The 19,195-nt window shown below is 39.7% G+C and overlaps 1 protein-coding gene across 1 annotated transcript in view; it reads right to left on the bottom strand.

Annotated features, from left to right (window-relative positions):
• Nucleotides 1-18,945, bottom strand: part of ART3 (ADP-ribosyltransferase 3 (inactive)) — a 32,017-nt gene extending 13,072 nt beyond the window's left edge. Inside the window, exons 1-3 of the mRNA XM_068975342.1 lie at nucleotides 18,870-18,945; nucleotides 17,628-17,705; nucleotides 12,389-13,100 (exon numbers count right to left, since the gene is read on the bottom strand). Coding sequence (XP_068831443.1) covers nucleotides 12,389-13,100; nucleotides 17,628-17,696 — 781 coding nt within the window. The 5' untranslated portion in view covers nucleotides 17,697-17,705; nucleotides 18,870-18,945. The remainder of the gene's footprint in view (nucleotides 1-12,388; nucleotides 13,101-17,627; nucleotides 17,706-18,869) is intronic.
• Between the last annotated feature and the right edge of the window lie 250 nt (nucleotides 18,946-19,195).

Below are 19,195 nucleotides of genomic sequence, written 5' to 3'. Positions count from 1 at the left end.
TTCTGTGATTTGTTGGTTATTCAGCAGCGTGTTGTTCAGCCTCCATATGTTGGAATTTTTAATAGTTTGTCTCCTGTAATTGAGATCTAATCTTACTGCACTGTGGTCAGAAAAGATGCTTGGAATGATTTTAATTGTTTTGAATTTACCAAGGCTAGATTTATGGCCCAGGATATGATCTATCCTGGAGAAGGTTCCATGTGTGCTTGAGAAAAAGATGAAATTCATTGTTTTGGGGTGAAATGTCCTATAGATATCAATTAGGTCTAACTGGTCTAATGTATCATTTAAAGTTTGCGTTTCTTTGTTGATTTTCTGTTTAGTTGATCTGTCCATAGGTGTGAGTAGGACATTAAAGTCTCCCACTATTATTGTGTTATTGTTAATTTCCCCTTTCATACTTGTTAGCATTTGTCTTACATATTGTGGTGCTCCTATGTTGGATGCATATATATTTATAATTGTTATATCTTCTTCTTGGACTGACCCTTTGATCATTATGTAGTGTCCTTCTTTTTTCACAGCCTTTGTTTTAAAGTCTATTTTATCTGATATGAGTATTGCTACTCCTGCTTTCTTTTGGTCTCTATTTGCGTGGAATATCTTTTTCCAGCCCTTCACTTTCAGCCTGTATGTGTCCCCTGTTTTGAGGTGGGTCTCTTATAGACAACATATATAGGGGTCTTGTTTTTGTATCCATTCAGCCAGTCTTTGTCTTTTGGTTGAGGCATTCAACCCATTTACGTTTAAGGTAATTATTAATAAGTATGATCCCGCTGCCATTTACTTTATTGCTTTGGGTTTGAGTTTATACACCCTTTTTGTGTTTCCTGTCTAGAGAAGATCCTTTAGCATTTGCTGGAGAGCTGGTTTGGTGGTGCTGAATTCTCTTAGCTTTTGCTTGTCTGTAAAGCTTTTGATTTCTCCTTCATATTTGAATGAGTAATCAATGAATATAGTAAAGTTGCAGGATATAAAATCAACACACAGAAATCCCTTGCATTCCTATACACTAATAATGAGAAAATAGAAAGAGAAATTAAAGAAACAATTCCATTCACCATTGCAACAAAAAGAATTAAATACTTAGGAATATATCTACCTAAAGAAACTAAAGACCTAGAAAACTATAAAACACTGGTGAAAGAAATCAAAGAGGACACTAATAGATGGAGAAATATACCATGTTCATGGATCGGAAGAATCAATATAGTGAAAATGAGTATAAAAGTAATCTATAGATTCAATGCAATCCCTATCAAGCTACCAATGGTATTTTTCACAGAGCTAGAACAAATAATTTCACAATTTGTATGGAAATACAAAAAACCTTGAATAGCCAAAGCAATCTTGAGAAAGAAGAATGGAACTGGAGGAATCAACCTGCCTGACTTCAGGCTCTATTACAAAGCCACAATCATGAAGACAGTATGGTACTGGCACAAAGACAGAAATATAGATCAATAGAACAAAACAGAAAGCCCAGAGATAAATCCACACACCTATGGACACCTTATCTTTGACAAAGGAGGTAAGAATATACAACAGAGAAAAGAATCTCTTTAACAAGTGGTGCTGGGAAAACTGGTCAACCACTTGTAAAAGAATGAAACTAGAACACTTTCTAACACCATACACAAAAATAAACTCAAAATGGATTAAAGATCTAAACGTAAGACCAGAAACTATAAAACTCTTAGAAGAGAACATAGGCAAAACACTCTCTAATATAAATCACAGTAGGATCCTCTATGACCCACCTCCCAGAATATTGGAAATAAAAGCAAAAATAAACAAATGGGACCTAATTAAAATTAAAAGCTTCTGCACAACAAAGGAAACAATAAGCAAGGTGAAAAGACAGCCTTCAGAATGGCAGAAAATAATAGCAAATGAAGCAACTGACAAACAACTAATCTCAAAAATATACAAGCAACTCCTGCAGCTCAATTCCAGAAAAATAAATGACCCAATCAAAAAATGGGCCAAAGAACTAAACAGACATTTCTCCAAAGAAGACATACAGCTGGTTAACAAACACATGAAAAGATGCTCAACATCACTCATTATCAGAGAAATGCAAATCAAAACCACAATGAGGTACCATTTCACACCAGTCAGAATGGCTGCGATCCAAAAGTCTACAAGCAATAAATGCTGGAGAGGGCGTGGAGAAAAGGGAACCCTCTTACACTGTTGGTGGAAATGCAAACTAGTAGAGCCACTATGGAGAACAGTGTGGAGATTCCTTAAAAAACTGGAAATAGAACTGCCTTATGACCCAGCAATCCCACTGCTGGGCATACACACCGAGGAAACCAGAACTGAAAGAGACACATGTACCCCAATGTTCATCACAGCACTGTTTATAATAGCCAGGACATGGAAGCAACCTAGATGTCCATCAGCAGATGAATGGATAAGAAAGCCGTGGTACATATACACAATGGAGTATTACTCAGCCATTAAAAAGAATACATTTGAATCAGTTCTAATGAGGTGGATGAAACTGGAGCCTATTATAGAGAGTGAAGTAAGCCAGAAAGAAAAACACCAATATAGTATACTAACACATATATATGGAATTTAGAAAGACGGTAACAATAACCCTGTATGTGAGACAGCAAAAGAGACACAGATGTATAGAACAGTCTTTTAGACTCTGTGGGAGAGGAAGAGGGTGGGATGATTTGGGAGAATGGCATTGAAACATGTATAATATCATATATGAAACGAATTGCCAGTCCAAGTTTGATGCATGATACTGGATGCTTGGGGCTGGTGCACTGAGACAACCCAGAGGGATGGTACAGGGAGGGAAGAGGGAGTGGGGTTCAGGATGGGGAACAAGTGTATACCTGTGGCGGATTCATGTTCATGTATGGCAAAAACCAATACAATATTGTAATTAACCTCCAATTAAATAAATTTATATTTTAAAAAAATCTGGATAGCTCCTTCCCCTTTTTGATGGCTTAGCATAGAGATGGCTCAACAAGTCCAAGAATGCTCAACAAAACAGACTAACGCCAGCCACTGGAGTCCCGAGGCTCTTCCTTTCTAACAAAGTTACTTTTCGAGTCAGAGAATGTTGACATTCCTTGCCCTGATTGCTCTATTAACACATAGAGTATATTTATATATTTAGTCTGGTCCCTTGCTATAGAAACACTGTCCAAAATGCCAGATGATCTATGATCAGCCTGTTCAGTAAAACAATGAGAGTTCAGAGGATGATGTATGCACTACTACTTCTCTTATTAGTTTTCTTCCAGTAAATCATATTATACCTACACTGTAAGGTACATGAAATCTCAAAGCTATGACTTCCTACCAGGAATTTATTAATTAAGTTTCTTTTATTCATTTATTCACTGCTTACTGATCTCTGAATGGGTGCCAGGGCCAGACACCTTTCTAGACTCTTGGGGTAGGTCTTAGGTCAGTGAAGGAAAAAGTAAAAAAACAACAACAACAAAAACACTGCTCTTTAGACGTTTTCATTCAAGTAGCAGAATCATATATAATCCTAAGTATCATATATATAAGTATAAGTATCATATAAGTATCATATATAATCCACAGGTGAATTTGCCGCTACTGCCTCACTCCCCTTGTGAGCTGCCAGTCTGCTTCTAAAGGTGCTGGACCACAATCTTTTCTGTTGTCTCTGATGATACCTTCTTCCAAGCTGCAATTTTTTCCTCAGTCCTGTTCAAATGCAACAAATAGGCTCTTTTGGCCACACAATTCATACCAATTGCTATCTCTAAACTTTATTTATATGTGAATTCTCTATCATGAAATACATACACACACACTCATTCAGATTTAGCATTGCTGAGGTATTTATGGATGTGCAGTGATCTAGTTTAGGGGTGCCAGCTTCTTTCTGCTTAATGGTTAAGTTCTCCCAAGTAGATAATTTATTCCAGAGTCATCTTGTCATAACTATTCTACATCAAATTTACGTTTCTCTGCTCACACTCAGAACATGTTGAGCTTCTTGCTCACATCAGTCCACGCTGGTGCAGCATTTTCCAGTCTGTTCCTCATTAGTCTCAGAGACAGACCACGAGAAAAGTATTCTGTAATCAAATAGTTTAGGAAAAGTCACATTCTACATCACCTACTTAGAAATTCACATTGTAGTAGGTTGGTACAAAAGTAATTGCAGTTTTGGATTGTGAATTTTCAATCATTATTACTAGGCTCAAAGACATTTTTGTTAATCAAAATAGCAACCATTACAATAACATTTTTGCCAACGAGAAATAAGTTTGTCTATTACTGCAGCATAAAAATCCACACTTCTGGATTCAGTAAACTCTTCTGCCTCTTTTTGGTTGTGGAAGTGCTTTGCCTGCAAAATGTTGTTGAGATGCGTGAAGAAGTGGTGGTCAGTTGGCGAGAGGGCAGGTGAATATGGCAGATGAATATGGCAGATGAGGCAAGACTACATAGCGCAACTCATTCAACTTTTGAAGCACTGACTGTGCGACACTTGGTCAGGCATTGTCATGGAGAAGAACTGAGCCCTTTCTGTCGACCAGTTCTGGCTGCAGGCGCTGCAGTTTTCAGTGCATCTCATCAATTTGCTGAGTCTACTTCTCAGTTATAGTGGTTTTGCCAGGATTGAGAAAGCGGTAGTGGATCATACTGGCAGCAGACCATGAACAGTGACCATGACCTTTTTTTGGTGCAAGTTTGGCTTTGGGCAGTGTTTTGGAGCTTCTTAGTCCAACCACTGAGTTGGCTGTCACCGGCTGTCATATAAAGTCTACTTTACATCACACGTCACAACCCGATTGAGAAACGGTTCGTTGTTGCATAGAATAAGAGAAGACAACACCTCAAAATTACAATATTTTGATTTGCGGTCAGCTCATGACTCAACCACTTATCGAGCTTTTTTACCTTTCCAGTTTGCTTTAAATGCCAAATGACTGTAAGATGGTCATTGAATTCTTCTGCAACTTCTCATGTAGCTGTTAAAAGGATCAGCTTCAATGATTGCTCTCAATTGGTCGTTGTCAACTTCTGATGGCTGGCCATTACACTCATCTTCAAGGCTCTCCTTTGCAAAACTTCTTGAACCACCACTGCACTGTATGTTCGTTAGCAGTTCCTGGACCAAATGCATTGCTGAAGTTGCAAACTGTCTCTGCTGCTTTACGACCCATTTTGAACTTGAATAAAAAAATCACTCAAATTTGCATCTTGTCTAACATCATTTCCCTACTCTAAAATAAATATAAAACAAGCAGCAAATAATAAGTCATTAGCAAAAAAACATAAAGTGAGAAATGTGCATTAAAATGATGTATAACATAACCACATTTATTTACATATTTCAACATCAAATGTTCAACAATGTAAAACCACAATTACTTTTGCATCAACCTAAAACATCATCTGAGAAATCTCACAGTAATAAACTGTTTAACTCTGTTCACTCTGCATGTCCGACACTTACTTCACCATAAAACAGAAATTTGCTAACATTCTACAGAACCAGTGTTTCAGAGCTCAGCTTTGGACAAATGCTGAGTGTGTTGATAGCCTCATAGGCAAGAAATCCAGAAAAATGTGTTCCAATGTTGAGGCTGACTTTGTTAGTGTAACCTCAGGCAAGGCATCTAACCTCTCAATTTCTAGATTTCCCATTGGTAAATGCTGGTAATTACAGGCTCTCCTAGGCTTGCTTTAGGTTTCTCTCAGTATCTCTAAGTATAAAACGTGAATGAAAGCACTCTGTACAAGCTTAAATAATACAGTTTTAAATCTTACTTTTGGTGTCTCTTCAAGCATTTAATTTCCATCTCATGCATATTCTTAAATAATATTTATTCTTAAATAGTAATTTTATGGCCAAGTTCCTCTTATCTACAGTCTAATTTGTACTGTGATCCACAGCTAAGTGTCAACTATCTCCCCTCCTGTAGGAAGTTATCCTCAATTTGGCCTTCTCTCATTTCTCCTCTCTTTACTCCTTTGGTCATTTGTTGGGAAATTCTGCCGCTCCTCTGGTATGCAGTTCTCCAAGGGCACAGACCTTATCTTCAGTACCTGGCCCATAGCAAGAATTCAGTTTAAAACTGAGCTGAATCCTAGATTGTTCCATTTTTAAGAATTAGATCATCCTGTTTTCAGTTATAGTACCCACAAAACTGGGGGAGCCTACCACATATTTATCCCTGGCGAAGGAATTGGCAACCCACTCCAGTAATCTTGCCTGGAAAATTCCATGGACAGACGAGCCCGGTGGGGTACAGTCTATGGAGTTGAAAAAAGTCAGACACGACTAAGCAACTGAACACACATACCCCACGTGTTTATAATTCATCTACAGTCCTCTCAATCCAACTGCAGTTTTCAAATGGGGTCATTTTAAACGATAATTAATGTAGCCTGATTACACAGCTGACATTCTACTTTTATCAGGTCTTCTAAGAAAACAGTACAAAAGAGGCTTCAGTTCAGTTCAGTTCAGTCGCTCAGTCATGTCTGACTCTTTGCGACCCCATGAATCACAGCATGCCAGGCCTCCCTGTCCATCACCAACTCCCAGAGTTCACTCAAACTCATATCCATCGAGTCGGTGATGCCATCCAGCCATCTCATCCTCTGTCGTCCCCTCCTCCTCCTGCCCCAAATCCCTCCCAGCATCAGAGTCTTTTCCCATGAGTCAACTCTTCGCATGAGGTGGCCAAAGTACTGGAGTTTCAGCTTCAGCATCAGTCCTTCCAATGAACACCCAGGACTGACCTCCTTTAGGATGGACTGGTTGGATCTCCATGCAGTCCAAGGGACTCTCAAGAATCTTCTCCAACACCACAGTTCAAAAGCATCAATTCTTCGGTGCTCAGCTTTCTTCAGAGTCCAACTCTCACATCCATACATGACCACAGGAAAAACCATAGCCTTGACTAGACGGACCTTTGTTGGCAAAGTAATGTCTCTGCTTTTGAATATGCTATCTAGGTTGGTCATAACTTTTCTTCCAAGGAGTAAGCGTCTTTTAACTTCATGGCTGCAATCACCATCTGCAGTGATTTTGGAGCCCCCCAAAATAAAGTCTGACACTGTTTCCACTGTTTCCCCATCTATTTGCCATTAAGTGATGGGACCAGGTGCCATGATCTTTGTTTTCTGAATGTTGAGCTTTAAGCCAACTTTTTTGCTCTCCTCTTTCACTTTCATCAAGAAGCTTTTTAGCTCCTCTTCACTTTCTGCCATAAGGGTGGTGTCATCTGCATATCTGAGGTTATTGATATTTCTCCCAGAAATCTTGACTCCAGCTGTGCTTCTTCCAGCCCAGTGTTTCTCATGATGTATTTCTGCATAGAAGTTAAATAAGCAGGGGGACAATATACAGCCTTGACGTACTCCTTTTCCTATTTGGAACCCGTCTGTTGTTCCATGTCCAGTTCTAACTGTTGCTTCCTGACATGCATATAGGTTTCTCAAGAGGCAGGTTAAGTGGTCTGGTATTCCCATCTCTTTCAGAATTTTCCACAGTTTATTATGATCCACACAGTCAAAGGCTTTGGCATAGTCAATAAAGCAGAAATAGAGGTTTTTCCTGGAATGCTCTTGTTTTTCCATGATCCAGCAGATGTTGGCAATTTGATCTCTGGTTCCTCTGCCTTTTCTAAAACCAGCTTGAACATCTGGAAGTTCACAGTTCACATATTGCTGAAGCCTGGCTTGGACAATTTTGAGCATTGCTTTACTAGCGTGTGCGATGAATGCAATTGTGCGGTACCTGTGGCAGTTTTCCCATAAGGATGGATCTAGTGTTTGTTACCACTAGTGAAGTGAAGTGAAGTCGCTCAGTCGTGTCCGACTCTTTGTGACCCCGTGGACTGTAGCCCACCAGGCTCCTCTGTTCATGGGATTCTCCAGGCAAGAATACTGGAGTGGGTTGCCATTTCCTTCTCCAGGGGATCTTCCTGACCCAGGGATCAAACCCAGGTCTCCTGCACTGCAGGCAGATGCTTTAACCTCTGAGCCACCTCACTCCTATATCCTTGGATTAATACGAGTATCTCTTTGACTACCAGGAATTATTTTCTCCACTTTCAACCAACTGAACTATTTTCTTTGGCTAACTAGTTCTTGTCAGGCCCACAAACGTTTTATCTTGGAAATCACAAACAAGTTTAATACAGGACTGTGTTAGCACACTAAATTTAGCACAGCATAATTTTTAAATCACTTTTAGAAACGTTGCCTTTTTTCATCCAGAGTTATTTTCAGTTACAGTAGAACAAGGTTCTAACTACATCCTCCTGGCTGAGCTTTTAAAACCCCTGGTTATCATCCTTCATAGTGTTTCAAACAGCCTAGCTTTAATGATCACTTCAGGCTGTTTTCAATCCTGAGTTTCCATTAGTTATCTCCAGATGGCAGCAGAGGACATCAGTTGAGACTCCAGTTTAGAGGTAAAAGTGAAGTTGCTCAGTTGTGTCCGACTCCTTACGACCCCATGGACTGTAGCCCGCCAGGCTCCTCTGTCCATGGGGGTTCTCCATGCAGGAATATTGGAGTGGGTGGAACATGCCCTCCTCCAGGGGATCTCCCCTATCCAAGGATCGAACCCAGGTCTCCCACATTACAAGCGGATTCTGTACCATCTGGGCCACCAGGGAAGATAAAGCAATACAATCAAATGCAGGGGCCTGACTTTGTCAGAGCTCTCCAAACAGTATACATGTGAGCCTCCAAAAAGGTTTTTCCCTTGTAGCTGGTTTGAAGATTAACTTGCTGTACGACCTCTGGCTAACTTTCTGGGAAGGCCCTCAGAAGTTTGCCCATTCTCTTCCCCTTTCCTCACACTGGGCTAGTAACACACTAGCCCATGTAGGTCTGAGTGCTGGCTCATTCTGGATCAACCCGATGGCTCCACCCCTTTTATCGTAATCATACTCACAAACGTGAACTCTGTGCGCTCCACTGCCCACCTCTGTCCTTCAACCAGATACCAGGTTTGGCCTACTGTAGCTATTGTAGCCAGGGCTTCTGTATAACCAATGCCTCTCCAAACAGCCTTTGGCTGAATGCACCACTGAAAGTGGTATCATTTTGTCAGCCCAGCTGCAACTGGGTTTCTGGCCATAACATGCTGGTAAAATTGAACAGGTTCTGGGGTGGAGAACACAGGTCCTGATTTGTAGTGTTTGCTGATGTCCATGGTATAACTCTCAACCATGGCCAATTTCAAGCCACTGTGATGTACTGGGGAACTGGGAAGAGAGAAATGCCCACAGTTAGCAACCATGAGCTGCTTGAGGGGCTTGGTTTTGGTCAGGTTCGATGCATGTTCGGTGAAGGAAATGGGCACTTTTCCTCTCAACATAAATTTGCTCACTCCAGCCTTCATCTGTCCCTCAAGGAGAACAGTTGTCTTATTTCCAACTCAGGATCAGAACTAGAGTGAGGCAAAAAAAGGTATGTAAAGTGCAAAATTTACGGAAGCACTCATTCTCTGGATCATGCAGGTGCAAATGGTGCATGTATATGACCCTAAGCATGAAGACTTCCTTAAAGTCTTCCTTTTGTGCCCCAGGGATCTCAATGGTTACACAACTTCTGCCATTAAGTCAAAAGTGGACCAGCTTCCTCCCTACTCCATCCTCCAGGTATAGTATCTCACCAGCACTTCTCTGTTCTTTTTTTTTATCTCATAACGTGCTGCACATTTGAGTTTCGGTCTAAACTTCTATCCCACTTCCAAGGCCCTACTTCAGTACTTTCTCTGCTTGATAAGCAGCCATAGTTTTGGGTTCAGCTAGACAATCACATTCATGAGACCCCAAAGGCATCCCCTCACCAGTTTACTTGGTTTTGTAGGCAGAGAACAGAGCATACTACTTCAGAGTGACATGGGATATAAACCTTCAACACAAGTCCTCACAGCAGTCCAGGGCTGTTCTTCAGTCCCCAGAATGACAGCTCAGGTACAAGACGACGAGATTACACAGGTGGGTACAGGACCCATCCTAGTTTAGTATCCTCATGCCACATACAGAAGACAACATCTCTCACATCAGTTAGTCCATGAGTGCACTCCAGCACTCAGCAAGAAGAATACTTCAGTACATCACACCACATTCAGGAATGCCCAAAGCTATGGCTTCCCTCCAGTTATTTATACTTCATTCACAATCTCTCAGCTCATGCACTCTAGCAATCAAGGGTTATGTTTACCATTAGGCAGCGTTGCATGGTTACACAGCTGTCATTCCCTCTGTAGTAGATTACAGAGAAATAGTGCTAGAAGATCATCAAGAGGCTATTTTCATAGGATGAAGGAGAAAGGGTTTTGTTAACCCTTTACTCATATACAACAAGGCACAGTATCATAAAATTTCAGAATGCTGGGGATAAGAAAATATCTAGAAACTCCCAGAGGAAAAAACGGGTCTCACTCAAAGTTTCAGTGATGAAAATGGCTTCACATTCTTTAACAGCAACATCAGAAAGTAAAAGATAGTGGAGGAATATCTCCAAAATTCCAAGAAAAATAATTCCCAAAACAGAAATACAAATCTACAAACTATTATTCAAGTCTTTAAAGATAGATTTTTAAGATGTACAAAGTCTTAGAAAATTTGCCTGTCTCTTTCCTCAGAAAGCTTCTGAAGAATCTCTACCCCTTCCAAAGTAAGGAGTAATTCAAGAAAGAGGAACAAATTCAAGATATAGGGGATTCTTCATAGGGCAGAAGCAAAAGTAAGTCTCAGAACAGCAGTGAGGAGAGATTTCAGGATATTTTCACAAAGCAGGATGATGGAGTACAAGGAGGGTGGGGAGAGTATCTGATATGCCTAAATTTTATTCAAGGAGGGTGGGTGGAGGGAGAGTATCTGATACGCCTAAATTTTATTAAGAGAAGATGTGCATTTTTAACAGTTCAGGGGGTGAATTACTGATGGCATGTAAAAAACTAAGGAAACAAAAAATCATACAACTAGTAACTCTGGAGTAAAAGAAGTACTTAAAAAGAAAAGGTAGCAGTCTTGTCTACTCTGGGAGAATGGGAAGGGAAAATGCACAAATATTGAGAAGGGTGATGTTTATCAGATACTTTTAATTTACTGACCTAACAGCTATTTCTTATTCCCTTCTCCCCTGCCTCCTCACACAATAGAGGCTGGAAAAGCTAATTACCCCTTTGCAAGATTTTCTTGTAGTTCAGCTCAGTTCAGTCGCTCAGTCGTGTCTGACTCTTTGCAACCCCATGAATCACAGCACGCCAGGCCTCCCTGTCCAGAGTTCACCCAAACTCATGTCCATTGAGCTGGTGATGCCATCCAGCTGTCCCATCCTCTGTCGTCCCCTTCTCCTCCTGCCCTCAATCTTTCCCAGCATCAGGGAATGAGTCAGCAGATGACCAAGTAGCTGTTCCAGTCAATAACACACAATCTGGTGAAATCTACCTGGAGTTTCTGGGGAAGCTTTACCCTCTTGGTTAAACAGGCAGATTTGGCCGCCATCCTCCTTTCCCTTCATTTCATCTTGGACATGGACTGATGCCTATATCTGCCAACAGTCACACTGAAAACACGAATCAACAAATTCAATATGCTAAAGTTGGTGGGCAAGAAACAAAGAGTCTGAGTTACTCATGATGTAGCTGAGTTCCTGTACCAACTCTGGACAGCCCACCTGCAGTTTTTTGATTAAACGAGAGCCACCAGGCAGGTTTTCTGTTACAACTGAATGCTATAAAGAACTCCTAATTAATGTAGGGTATATTAGGGCTAAATATTTATTCTCTATAAGTACTGGGAAGTCAATAAATAATGTCTAACATTTTTAAATCAAGAAAAACATGCTGAAGCATGTTATTTACTTAGAAACATGCAGTAAGTATCTAAAAAATAGTTAAAAAACAAAAAGGGTGCCACTGAGGAGTGGGAATTGGGTTTAGAAAGGGGTAGGCAGGGCTAGGGCTATTTTTCACTGTAAGCCTTATATGAAGGGTTCTGAACCAGACACTTCTCTGTTGTGGGGGCTGTCTGCGAATAGTTCGGCAGTGCTCTTTGGCCTACACCCACTAGACGGTGCTAGCACACGGAGATGGTGCAACAATTAAAAATGTTTCCAACTACGGTCAACTGATCCTCCCAGACAAAACTGCTCCTGGTTGAGAACTATTACCTTATATTACTATTTTACTTTTTAAATTTTCAATAATACTGTATGATTTTGATAAAACTAAATTATGGATAAAGAAACTAATGGTATGAAAAGAGCTAGACAGGAGACCACCAATGACTTTTCTCCCTTCAAGACTCCCACTTTCCTTTCTGACTTCTCCCTGGGCCTGAGACTCCCTCTTCCCGTCCTAGACACACACAGACAGAACAGAGACACTTACCACCTAGAAATGCACACTCATAGTGGCTGCAGGTCTTGTTTGTGCTCTGAAGGATAAGGTTATTGCCAGCCTCATCCTGTGACACATGAAAAACCTCATTCAGAGGTATTAAAACAATTCTTTCACTTTCTTTATGAAAAAATTTTTCAACAGCAACTCCAAAACATGTTTTGATGGTTAACAGAACATGTTGGCCATCAGCAGCTTGAGGTTTGGATGAATATGCCAAGGTGAAATGGCCAAGTCGGGCTTGGTTCAGCTCTCCAAATGTAAATGAAGTATTCAGCCTTACGCTGTACACCACGTTTTTGTAACTGTTCTCACAAGATCTTCTCAGCAACTGCAGGGCTTTTGTCAGATAAAAATGGAAAGCTTTGAACTGGAAGCCATAGACATAATCTTTTCGAGACTGGCCAGCCATTTCCATAGCTTCATTGAACAGATGGTAAAAGGAAGACTGCTCTTGAGCTTCAGAAATATAGGCCATCAGGGCTATACCATAGTTATCCTTGAAATTCACAGGGAGAAAGAGCTGAGGCTTCCGAGCTTCCCACCTGGCTTCTGCATTTTCCCACACATCTTCTAAGAGCTGGAGGCTTGCTTTTTCCTCCTTGAACAGTTGAGGAACATATTTGATTTCCATCCGGTTAGCACATTTCAGGTATTCATCATCAAATGCATTATGTGCCATATCTAACATTTCAGCTTTTACCTGCAAAGGAAAAGGAAATTAGTACTCATGAAATACAAATATTTAGTGTATATCATTTTCTCTCAATTTTCTGCAAAGAATCCTGCATCCTCTCAAACCTTGCCAAGACTCTCTTCCTTGCTCACAATGAACTTCTGATATCTTTTTATATAGGAAGTATATTCCACTGTTAGTGATAACTTCTCCCAGCTGTGACATATTTACATGAAAGAGTAAACGGCAAGTATAAGCATGACCATGCCTGTAAGTCATTCATCTGAACCCTGTAGTACAGAGGAAAGAAAATGAGTGTGAAAAAAAGAAATGGGTGGCAGTCCTGGCTCTGAAAGATATTCTTAAGCTTGATTTCCTCAACCACTCAAGACTATTGAGTGAATCTGAAATACCCTGTGTGAAACACTTTACTAGATAGATACACACATAAAGGCAAATATTACCCCTTTTTCTTTGAGGACACCGCTCCTTTTTCTGTATGGTTTGGCTAGGACTAATTCTGCATCTTCAGCCCCTATTATAAGTAATGATGCTGGCTTAAAAACCAGAGCACTCCCAGATAAACAAAAGGCTTTCTTTTCCTTCAACCATACGCTCTAAGGATAATATTGGCTTGGGGAAGCCAATAGTTATCCTTTTAGTCCCTTGAAGAATCCTGTCTGCAAATAAAGCCAACAAAGAAAGGTTTGTAGAGCTTAGAGGTGAAGAGAGATGAGGTCCTGATAACATTACTTAAGGCCTGAGTCTAGCATTACCTGAAAGCTGTATTTTGCTTCGGTTGTTAGAAACAGTAAATTCCCTATTCATCTGGGCTTTTTGTTCTATGCAACTGGAAAAGGACTAAGCATCTTTAAATGATACACATAACATAAGAAGTACGGTAGTGTAGTATACGTAACACTAGCTTTGAGCCAGAGAGATCTGGGTTCTAATTCCATTTCTGTTACTAACTAGGTACTGATTACGTATGGCACTTGACATTTTTGAGCTTCAACAGCTCTAAGGGAATACTTCTTAGACTCCTTTGCATGTCCAGCATATTCCAATTGGCAATTAAAGGTCACAGTTTCTCAAGGCTATTTATTTTCCAAATCTCAAGTCTACCCTTAGGCAATGATGTAAGACCCATAGTTTCAATGATCATCTGAATATCTCTGACGTGTTGTGTAAGTCCAAGATCTATATATCAACTACATAATTAATAACTCCATTTGACTTCTGTATATCAACTGCCTGCTTAATAATTTCACTTGAGGTGCTCAAAGATCCTTCAAACAAAACAATCTAAAAGCAAGGCCAAACTTACAACCCTACTGTCTATAGCTGGCATCAAAACCTAGTCCTTACATAAAACCATCCATTCATTGGTGAAATTTTCTTAGATTTCTCCTTCTCACTCATGCCCTGCACTCCTAAGGCCTAAAAAAAACTTCTCCAGAGTGCTTTCTGTGTGTGCAGCACTAAGTGTTCATATATATTAACTCATTTAATCTTCATGGTAACCCTATGATGTAGGTTCAGTTCAGTTCAGTCACTCAGTTGTGTCCAACTCTGCAACCCCGTGGACTGCAGCACACCAGGCCTCTCTGTCCATCACCAACTCCTGAAGCTTACTCAAACTCATGCCCATCAAGTCAGTGATCCCATCCAACTATTTTATCCTTTGTTGTCCCCTTCTCCTGCCTTCAATCTTTCCCAGCATCAGGGGCTTTTCCAGTGAGTTAGTTCTTCGCATCAGCTGGCCAAAGTACTGGAGTTTCAGCTTCAGCATCAGTCCTTTCAATGATTCAGGACTGATTTCCTTTAGGATAGACTGGCTGGCTCTTCTTGCAGTCCAAGGGACTCTCAAGAGTCTTCTCCAACACCACAGTTCAAAAGCATCAATTCTTTGGCACTCAGCTTTATTTATAGTCCAACTTCATATCCATAGGTAGGTAGGTACTATTATTAGTCCCTCTTTTAAAATGAGGAAACTACGGCAGGGAGACTAACTTGTATGGAATTCAGATTTGAACCCAGGCAATCTGGCTCCAGAGTCTGTTCCTTAACCAAAATATGTTTCTGATGATAAAGACCACTGAGATTTCTATAGTACTTAAAAAAAAAAGAATTTAACTTTGTCTTTATAACAACACTTATGAAAACTCTGGAATAAAACTCATAACACCATCTTACAAGCAGTGCTAGTAGGAACTGTACTGACATCAGAAACTGTCTGATTACCAGGCACAAAATATTCTACTGGGAAAGTCACTGAGACCCCTGAAATTCTAGGTCCGTAGGTCAGTTTCTTGAAGTGGGAATTTGAGCTTTAATAGATCAAATCATTGCCATCTCCTAGCCAAGAAATGCACTTTCCTCCACAGCACAAAATGTACCAGAGTGCATCCTGGGCACCAATGTCTAATTTATCTTCAAGACTTCAACATATTATAAGACATCATGCCCTGAAACCACCTCCCACATTCCTTACATCATATCCAAGAGTTGATCCACTATGTTCCTGTCTTTCCCCTGTGCCTCTAACCAGTCTCCACATGTCTAATTTTAGACTTCAAGTCTTTCTGGCCCAAAGCCACAGCTGATTGTGTGTTCTGAACAGTGAGTACCTTGAGCAGTGAAAAAGCCCACAAATGCCACCACCATTCAGGGAAAACTGAATGGACATTAAGGAACAGGTACAAAGGCTACTAATTATATTTTCTTCCTGAGTTATCCACCGAAACAAGGCTATATGGATGAAGCTTAATTACCAAAAATTTATTACAAAAATGTAAAAATGATTTTAAAAGATATCAGTTAAATTATGAAACATTCATAAATAAACACATAAAAATTATGTTGCAGAAAAATATTAAAAAGGCAAATCAAAATCACAGTGAGATGCCACCTCATATCCATTAGGATGGATATAAAGATAGGGAAAACAGCAAATGTAGGCAATGATATAGAGAAACTGAATTCTCATACACTGCTGTGTAAGTAACACAAAATGTGGAAAACAATTTGGCCGTTCCTCACAATGTTAAACCATTGAGCCACCATATGACCCAGCAATTATATACTTCTGGTATAAACCCAAGAGAACTGAAAATATATATATTCACACAAATATATGTTCACACAAAAATCTGTCTGCAAAAGTTTGTGGCAGGACTATTCATTCATAAGTCCTGAATGAGGAAATGGCAACTCACTCCAGCAGTCTTGCTTAGAAAATCCCATGGACAGAGGAGCCTGGGAGCTCCAGTCCATGGGGTCACAAAGAGTTGGACAGGACTGTGCATGCATACTCACATTCATTCATAAGAATCAAAAAGTGGGGTCAACTCAAATGCCCAACAATTAATGAATGCATAACCAAAATGTGGCCTAACCATGCAATGTAATATTACTATACTACAAAAAAGAACAAAGTACTAATATACACTGCAACATGTACGAAGCTTGAAAATGTTATGCTAAAAGAAGCCACCGAGAAGGCCAGATATTGTATGATTCCATTCAGATGAAATGTCCAGAATCTGCAAATTCATAGAGACAAAGCAGATTAGTGGATCTCAGGGGATATAGGCAAGAGGGAATTGGAACTGACTGCTAACAGCTACAGGGCTTCTTTTGGGGGTGACAGGAATCCTATAATGAGATAAAGTGATGATGGTTGCACAACATAGTGAATATATGACAATCACTGAACTATACACTTTAAAATGGTATCTTTTTATATGAGAATTACACTTCAATTTTTTAAAAGTCACACTGCAAAACAGGTAACAGAATATACAATGATTCTATAAACAATATTTCAGATTATTAAACTCAAAATGGATTAAGTTTTTAAGAATTTAACACATTTTAAAGAAGGTGCTTCAGATCAGTGGACAAATACTCAGTAGTGCTGTGAAAGCTAACAATGTGGGGGAAAAAAATCAATAAGATACCTGGCTCATATTTTACATAAAAACATGTTACAGAATGTTTAAAGATTCAATTGTAAAAAATAAAATCATGAAAGTTCTATCAGAATAAAAAGAATGCTGAATGGGAGAAAATAGCCACTATATAAAACATGGGAAGCAAGTAGACATCGCACTGTCAACGTATATGAAGAAAAACACATGTTTTTAGAATATCCGATGCCACGGACAGACACCTGTAGCAGAGTATTAACTTAAAAAGGTAAAAAAAAAACCACTATATGTAGTATGAATCTATCTTGTAAATTACAAACATGAATACATAGAAAAAAGCTGAGAAGCCTACACACCAACAGATTAAGACTCATTCCCTCTGGGTGGAAAACTGTGGATGATTTTTACTTTCCTCCCTTTGTCTACTTTTAATTTTTAATTTTTTACAGTTAACATGTATCAGTGTGTAAAAGGTAAGATCTAAAAAACAAACATTTAAAAAAACTAACATTATTATTATATCTGTCCTCATTTCTATCATCAACCCACACAAATGCCTCAGGCAACCTTATACCAAGAGTTCCCGTTCCAATGACCACATGCTTCCCATTCCTAACATTACCTGGAGGATGTCCATTAGAATCATAGATGCCAACAGCACGGTGACCATTTCAAAATGTCCTGTCTTCATTTTACTCTTCTAAATTAAAATGAAAGAATTCCAATTTAGTAGAAGTTTAGAGAAGTAGAACAGGATGACACACATGATATACATTTTTTCATTCTGGGTAAGAGTGGGTATCATGATGGTTAGGAAGTGATTATGAATAAATTCCCAATGGCTGAAAGGGTCATTAGATTTTGTCTGGTGATCTAACACCTTCATTCTACACATGAGGAAACAAAAGCTCAGAAAACTTCAGATATTTGCTCAGGATTAAATCTGTCAATTTCCGTTCTCCTTTAGACATGTTGTCTCTCCCAACAACAGTCACTGATAGTCAATTATTCTTCCTCCCTCTCAATCTCCCCTCATCATACACAGGAAAACACAAACTGAACAACAAAAAAAAGAAAGAAAAACACAACACCATTGCAGATTGGTTTCCTAGCTCCCTGTCTCCAAGAATTCTCCAGGAGTTAGTATCCACACACATTCATTCTTCATCCTCTCTACAAACCAAGTGACACCCATTTGGTAGGATGGAGACAGGTAGTGGTAAAAACCAGAAGGTTATCTGGGGTGTTCTCTTCCTCCCAAATATTCACATTTAAGAGAAGCCAAGGATAAACAAGCATCCTGAATAACTTGCTGAAAGCAGGAATGAGAATAAGAAGGTGAACAGGAAGCAACTCTGGTAAGATTATATAACTCTACTGGCTGTGTGCCCAATATTCATCCCAACATTCATGAGACAGAAGCAGGTAAACAGGAGGGTAAGAGGCCATCAAGGGCTGAAGGTGTCCCAGAATCACTAACTGATTCAATTAATTAAAGGCTGCTTTTCGGCTTTTTCTACATACCTAAAACAAAGTTGACATGGCTGGAACTGAACTGAAATCTCTTTTTCATCCTACCAATCACCATATTCTGGCACCTGAAAGTGGGGATGAACAGCACAAGGGAAAGAAGATAGTCTTCCCTTTGGCCCCAGAATACCATCTTTATTCACAAGCAGTCTCTTTCATTAAAGATATTAAAAGATAGCACAAAAATGTCACTTCTGTGTTAATCATCCCTTTAGAAAAGAGATTTTGAAAATAACACTTGACAGATAACTGTTACAAGACAAGCTCTGAATGAGGATTTTCTTGAAAAATCTTCACTTCCGTAGTCTAAATGTAAATAAGTCAAAATGTTTACCTGGCTTTTCTGCCTGTGGAGTTTTAAATGATGCTAGGTCTCACTGTTTCCCCACTCTCTCAGTTGTGGTGAGGGTGTCTTCAGGATAGGAGGTTGTTGACACTGAGAGCTGAAAAGGGAATGCTTTTCTTTTTATAAACATCCCCAGCAGTAGCTTGGCAGTGGCACATTACCTCATTTGTGTTCTGCTATTTATATCTGGCCCCCACACTATCCCTTGGAATCACCACAGTTAACACATGAAATCTCCAAGAGGCTTGTAAAGCCACAGCAATTCCCTCCAACCATACAGCATGTTCAGTCTGAGCCCTCAGATCTGAGCTTCT

This window comes from Capricornis sumatraensis, chromosome 7, assembly GCF_032405125.1.
Source record: "Capricornis sumatraensis isolate serow.1 chromosome 7, serow.2, whole genome shotgun sequence".
NCBI lineage: Eukaryota > Metazoa > Chordata > Mammalia > Artiodactyla > Bovidae > Capricornis > Capricornis sumatraensis.
This window is presented reverse-complemented; position numbering and strand designations above follow the sequence as displayed.